Below are 7,441 nucleotides of genomic sequence, written 5' to 3'. Positions count from 1 at the left end.
ATCGGGAATTAAACGGGTAATCCGTCGGGAATCCCCGCGAAAAACAATACGAGGCGGATTCGGGGATCCCCGCGGGGCGGGGATACCCTTTCCCATTCCCGTCCCCGCTAACGGGGCATATATTAATCCCCGTCCATACCCTATAATAAAACGGGACGGGATTACTCGTCCCTGACAGAGCGGGGCTCTATCGGGAACAGATAATCCTCGTTCCATTTACATCCCTAATCGGATAGTACCGGATACCCACGGTAGAGTATCTTTCAATTAAGGTTAGACTTTGGCATTGAAAGGTTTCAATGTATACAGCAAACTCTAATTCCAGCAATTCTTGATCACATAAATTATATTGAAAAAAAAAACCCCAAAATTCCTAGTTTTGCTTGCATCAAACAATTTCATAATCCTTCAAGTTGAATTTCAATCAAAATCGAAATTTTCCTCTTCCAAATCTTATCATCTCTTCATCAATGGCAACCCTAAACACAATCTCCCCTCTTAAATTTCCTGCAATAAGCAAACCAATCACCCAATTCCATAAACCCTTATTACCATCATCTATTCTCCTCTCTACAAGACTTTTCAAAATCCCCAAATCATCAAAATTATCGCACGATTCACCGAAATCCAGGAAGAGCTGGATCATTGGGTCTGTCACGGAGGATCGGGAAGCGATTCCGGTTAAGGATGAGCTTTCCGACGATAAAAAGAAACTTGTTGTGTTGCTTAATGGGTCTGAGGATTTTCAGGCTATTTCATCTTCTTCTCCGATTGATGAGAAGAAAGATGGAGATGGTAATGGTGAAGATAAGTTAGTTAGTAGAGCGATTAATGCTACGATTGTGTTGGGTTTTGGGACACTTGCTGTCACTAAATTGCTCACTGTTGATTATGATTATTGGCATGTAAGTGATGTTTATCAAATTCAAGTTCTTCATGATTTGATTTTGCTTTTGTTTATCATATTCAAATTGTTTGCATTTAGAAATCTTCATTTTGTTAGCTTTGGGATATGGTAAAAAACACCATGATCCTAAACCATAGGCAGCCTCCTGAACTTGTCAATTTCGGTCATTTTGCCCTGAACTTACAGAACAACCTCTTTTCATTATAACGGAAACAAGATCAACATTAGTACAAGTGTTCATGGAAGTATTGGAACCAGTCTCCATATACGATTTAGGAGTTAAAGCTATATGCAATTTTTAGAAGAGAACTTGTGTACTATCTAAACTAACCTCATTTGTAGCTTGTTTTAGTAGTGCACAACCCTTTTTATTATGATCTTGGTGCCTGCAATGAGAAAATGTCATGATTGTTTATGTTATAATGAAAAGAGGGGTTGCTAATACCACTTTTAAAGAGTTGAAGGGGCAAATAGGTCATCCCGTAAGTTCAGGGAGCTGCGTATGGTTTAGGCCTAAATAGTATAATGGCTTAATACATCATCCGATTGAACTTGTCCAAAAAGCTTGACTGGCCACTTAACTTTTAAAGTGTTCCGACATCCCCTCAACTTGCTTAACATGTCTCGGTTTAAAATGCAGTCAATTAATCAGAGCATAATGATATTAACAGAGTCCTCTCCTTATTGATTGGTGTGTTGCACGCACCTTGAAAAGTAAGTGATTAAGTTACTTCATTTTAAGCAAGTTCACGGGACTATCAGGACATTTTAAACAAGTTGAGAGGATGCCGGAACACTTTGAAAGTTCAAGGGGACAATCAAATTTGAAAGTTCAAGGGCCAATCAAATTTTTGGACAAGTTCTAGGAGCAAATGATATTAAGGGAGTCCTCTCTTTATTGATTGAGGGCTTTACTGTTGGCATTATGTCAATTTTAGACTACATTAACGGAGTCCTCTCTTTAATCATGAATTCCATTATTGTCCATTTCACATGTGCGGCATGTTATACTCATCAATAAGTGATCAAAGACACATATACGGTATCTTGTGGGATTCTTATCATTGGCTGAATACATTTGGAGCCGTTGAACTTGACCCCGAACACCGGTAGACCTGTGGAGTTTAAGGATGGCTCACCTAGTCGCAGAACTTGTTTAATGTGATATGATTACGTGGTAGAGTAAGAGGACATTTGGCCAATTTGAAGGGTTATCACTTTAACCAAGCTCACAGGGCCAATAAATCATTTTAAGCTAGTTTAATATGTCACTTTTTAAGTTTAGGGGCTAATGAGAATCACGAAAGTTCGAGAGACCAATAATTTTTTTGGGTAAAGTTCAAGGGGGTCTTGTATACATTTAGCTCCCAAAAAAGACTCAAATATTTTGTCGAACTTAGAAGCCTTCTATCCCAAACTTGTTATGAAATTGCAAAAAATTTGTAAATCCTTGTTTTCTGAACTAACTGAAATGCAACTAGTGCAGAATACATGAACAAAATATTTAGGTTTTTCAATAATGTCTGAAATTAGCACAACTTATCAATGTTGTTAGGTCTTAACAGTTGCAGATCCAGATATTTCCAAAAGGCGAACGAGATTCTTACTAATTTTTTTATTCTTACAAAGGGTCTTTATCATTTTAACAAATTTTGGGGACAATAGATTACTATAAGTAAGTTAAGGGGGTTAATAGGTCACTTTAAACAAATTCAGATGACTGATATATCACTTTAAGCAAGTTCGAGAGCTAAAGAAACACCCGACAAGGGGGGCGAAATGCCCTTTTAAAAGTGGCGGGAACCACGAGGACAGAGCAGCAAGGGCTGCCCCCCTTGTTCCCCCTCTAGATCTGCCACTGGGTCTCAATTCTATCATTTATTACGTTAGAGATTATGATTTATTATGTTAGAGGTAAAATTGTTTTTGACTGATTTATATGAATATTTTTGTAACTTATCCAATTAGCTTTGTGATTTTAGTGTTTCTTTTAGTTTTTTCAAAAATTCTGATAGATTTATGCAATATTCAGGGATGGACCCTTTATGAGGTGCTAAGATATGCACCTGAACACAATTGGATTGCATATGAAGAAGCTCTTAAATCAAACCCAGTTTTAGCTAAAATGGCGATCAGTGGGATTGTGTATTCTATGGGAGATTGGATTGCACAAGTGAGCTATTCTTCTCCTGTTCTTAATTTATAATGCGAATCCACGAGGAACAACGTTTCGAAACCCACGAGTTTTGAATCCCAAAAAAGCTAACGAACCAAGGTCAGACAAGCAAGAATTTTTGCAAATCAAAGCTGCATTGGGACCGAATTTGGGTCTTTGCCACTTTGATTTGCAAGGGTTCTTGCTTGTCCGACCCTGGTTGGTTAGCTTTTTTGGGATTCAAATCTCGTTTAGGGTATTGGGACTGGATTTGGGTCTTTCCAAGGGTTCTTGTATGTCTGATCCTGGTTTGTAGCTTTTCTGGAGTTCAAATCTCGTTGTGGGTTTTCGAGACTTCGATACTAGTTCTCATAATCTTCGAAACCCACAACGAGATTTGAATCCCAAAAAAGCTAACGAGCCTAGGTCAGACAAGTGAGAATCCTTGCAAATCAAAGCTGCATTGGGACTGGATTTGGGTCTTTGCAACTTTGATTTGCAAGGGTTCTTGTCTGCCCGACCCTGGTTCGTTAGCTTTTTTGGAGTTCAAATCTCATTGTGGGTTTTGGAGACTTCGATGCTCGTTCTCATAATCTTCAAAACCCACAACGAGATTTGAATCCCAAAAAAGCTAACAAACCAAGGTCGGACAAGTGAGAATCCTTGCAAATCAAAGCTGCATTGGGACTGAATTTGGGTCTTTGAAAGGGTTATTGTCCGTCCGATCCTGTTTCGTTAGCTTTTCTGGAGTTCAAATTTCGTGTTCTCATAATCTTCGAAACCCACAACGAGATTTCAATCCCAAAAATGATAACGAGCCAAGGTCGGACAAGCAAGAATCCTTGCAAATCAAAGCTACACTGGGACTGGATTTGGGTCTTTGCAATTTTGATTTGCAAGCGTTCTTGCCTGTCCAACCATGGTTCGTTAGCTTTTCTGGAGTTAGTTCAAATCTCGTTGTGGATTTTCGAGACTTCGTTACTCGTTTTCATAACCTGCTAATCATCTTGTTCTAAATTTGCAGTGTTATGAAGGGAAGCCTCTTTTTGAGTTTGACCGTGCACGCATGTTTAGATCAGGCCTCGTCGGGTTTACTCTTCATGGATCACTTTCTCATTATTACTACCAATTCTGTGAGGTAATTGTGGTTTAAAATCTGCAATTCTGAGGTGGCGATTGTGTACACGAATATAGTGGGCTAGTGTTTTGCTAAATAGGTAATAGCTCATTTTTGGGTTGGGTTAGAGGTGACTTGCTAACTCAAAAATCACACGAATATTTAAAAATATTATTACGTCCTCTCATGTTTTTTCATCTCTTCTTAATAGAAGTAATAAAATTACAATTGTCAGCTACTAACACGACTCGAACCTCCCATATTTTTACATATCATTCTTAATAGAGATGGAAAAGTTATTTTTAGAAAAGAAAAAAAAAGCTAGGAAACGGAAACAGAATAAAAAATGAAATAGAAATGGATACGAAATGCGGAAACACTACTGAAGAGGAGTTTGTTTCTGTGTAACAGAGCATGTAATTTGCGAACACATTACACGAACCCAACATGATATTAGCAGGGGAAGGGTTTCTTACATAGGTTTTGGTCAAACTTTTGGATGGTCGGTGAACTTGCTAATTCAAAAACGACATAAACATTTAGAAATAATATTGTATCCTCCTATATTTTAAGTCACCAATATTAGAAGTAGTAAAATTATATTTGACCCATGAACACAACACGAACCCGATTGGATTGATATGATTTTTTTTTTTTTTTTTTTGAGTTAGGGTTCACTCATTTGACACTAATTCGATAATTGGCACGACAAGAACACGACCTACTCACACGAATTGCCACCCCTACCGGCCAATTTGCCGGGGCATCACAGAATTTAACGAAGCTCTGCTCCTAGGGATGTAAACGGGACAGGGCAGGGCGGGGAATGCATTTCCCATCCTCGTTCCCCGACTAGTCGGGGATTCCCCATCCCTGCGAGCTAAATGGGGATAAACTTATCCCCACAATCCCCGTCCCCACGGGGATCCCCGTTCCCCATTTACAGACGTTTCAAAAACGTTATCCACATCCTCTGCGGGGAATCACCGTTTATGTTAAAAAAAAATCAGTGAAGACAAAAACGTTTAGAAACAGTGGCTAATAATACCAAGTATTAACAATCATTCTCAAATTTTCCAAATCACATAAAACTAGAAATTGAAAACAACCAATCACCTAATTAAAATGTACTTAAATCATCCAAAAAAAATTAAATATCACGGGAAATAATCGAGGATCCTCATCGGGGATTAACGGGGTGAGGACAGGGATCCCCGCAGGACGGGGATACCTTTCCCCAATCCCAGCCCCAGCCCCATCACGGGGAACAACATTATCCCCATCCCCGTCCCATGGGGATCCTTATCAGGGATTCCCCTTCCCCGTCGGGACGGGTCACCGATGGGGACAGGGAATCCCCGCTCCATTTACATCCTTATCTGCTCCCAAGGATGTAGGCACATTGCCAAGGCTCGTTCAAATTTCTCTATTTCTTACATAGTTTCTTGCTTTCTGCATTTGCTGCGTATTTTACGACATATAAGAATAACTGAAATTGTTTGATTTGATTCTAGGCTCTTTTTCCTTTTCAAGATTGGTGGGTAGTCCCTGCTAAGGTTGCCTTTGATCAAACAGTGTGGTCCGCCGTTTGGAACAGTATCTATTTCACAGTGCTCGGTTTACTGCGTTTTGAGTCGCCTGCCAATATTCTCAGTGAACTTCAAGCAACATTCTGGCCTATGTTGACGGTAAGAAGCTCTTTCAGTTTCACACGGTTCTAATGCATTCATTATATGACTATTTGTGTCGGTATGCGGAGAAATGCCCTCGTGGATTTCTGAGCTTAGAACGGGACTCAAATCTCCAGATGTTACGCTCTTTGGAACACAAACATCGTATTCGAGTTAAGCAGAATGTTCGTTAAAGCATCTGTTGCTTCCAGTCTATAGTATATGCTTTTGTTTCTCTTCTCGGATAGATTATGTTTATGTTAGTTGCCAACCGAGGCAGTCTTTGATGTTGACTAAGGATTTAGAATGAACCCGAACGGAGATTGTAGTGCTTGATTAGTGTTTTCTTCTCTCGATGTTATCTGATTGCGCTCTTCATGATGATTTGCTTGGCAGGCAGGATGGAAGCTTTGGCCATTTGCTCACTTGATTACGTATGGCGTCATCCCCCTCGAACAACGACTTCTTTGGGTCGACTGCATCGAGCTCATTTGGGTTACAATACTTTCTACGTAAGTATCTAATAGTTACAAACTTTGCACACGAAAAGTACCCAATTTTTCGTTCTTGATTAAACAAGTATCGACACCAAAAGGGCTCAACGATTAAGCATCTTTTCGTGTTGTTTCTGTAGTTATTCAAATGAGAAGTCAGAAACACGACTTTCAGAAGTAACATTGGAACCGAATTCCAGTTCGTCAAGCAATCTTACTGAGGTATGTAACAGCTGTACTTAACACGAACACGGTACAGTTTTCTCTTTGCAAATCGAACCAATTATTCATCTATAGATGTCATTCTTGCAGGAGTAAACAAATTGGAAGATCATAACTTAATAGGAACCATCTCGTAATTCTTGTCGATAGATTGATCTGTGAATCTGTTCGTCTTCTTGAAGCTCCACATTATTGGAAATACACGTGACAATAGAATAAACGTATTAAACAGAATAAACGTATTACGCGACCTGGTCTGGTCATACGGAAATTTGCATTTTATATTTTTTGCAGAAGTGTACTCTGTTACGGTCGATTCGCAACAAGGGATAGACAGCAGAGTGGTAAATATTATTGCCTTATTTGTATAATAAATGATGTCAATAGCTGCATTGTATTGTGATACCAAGAAAGAATGTTGTAATCTGTAAAATTTAGTGAAAAAAATTATTTGAATGGAAAGTTTTGCTTGGAGGAGTTTGTTTTTTTTTTTTTGTTGTTGTTGGACCGGATCTTAGCTTTCGCCAAAGACGGTGGGAACATCTCCGACTACTGGAATCGATGATTTTCGCTTGGAAAGAGAGTCTGAGAGTGCTATGATTGCTCATTTAGATTTGCATGAATAAGTGTCGTGATAAGTTTTGGGGGGACTTTCAATTTTTATTGATCGGTTAAAAATGTGTTACTCATTTTAGGTGTATATGAAATTATGAAATTTTATATATATAATCAAGTCTCTAAACTTAATGGTACTGAAATTGAAATAATAATATAATCATTTAAAAATAGCATAATTAAAATAAAAAGCTTATAAAAATAATAATGGTTCTAATAATAATAATAAAATAATTATAATTATAATAAGTAATGATAAAT

General features: G+C 38.4%; 1 protein-coding gene across 1 annotated transcript; it reads left to right on the top strand.

The window, feature by feature from the left end:
* The first annotated feature begins 302 nt into the window (after positions 1 to 302).
* On the top strand, positions 303 to 7,045 carry LOC136230435 (uncharacterized). The gene is made up of 7 exons (XM_066019498.1): positions 303 to 905; positions 2,940 to 3,080; positions 4,087 to 4,200; positions 5,694 to 5,867; positions 6,246 to 6,361; positions 6,484 to 6,565; positions 6,656 to 7,045. Exons 1-7 carry the CDS (start codon positions 471 to 473, stop codon positions 6,659 to 6,661), a joined length of 1,068 nt encoding a protein of 355 aa, XP_065875570.1. The 5' UTR covers positions 303 to 470; the 3' UTR covers positions 6,662 to 7,045.
* Positions 7,046 to 7,441: the final 396 nt, after the last annotated feature.

The sequence above is a fragment of the Euphorbia lathyris genome, chromosome 5 (assembly GCF_963576675.1).
Source record: "Euphorbia lathyris chromosome 5, ddEupLath1.1, whole genome shotgun sequence".
Taxonomy (NCBI): Eukaryota; Viridiplantae; Streptophyta; class Magnoliopsida; order Malpighiales; family Euphorbiaceae; genus Euphorbia; species Euphorbia lathyris.
Note: the sequence above shows the minus strand (reverse complement) of the source record. Positions and strands in the feature narration are given on the sequence as shown.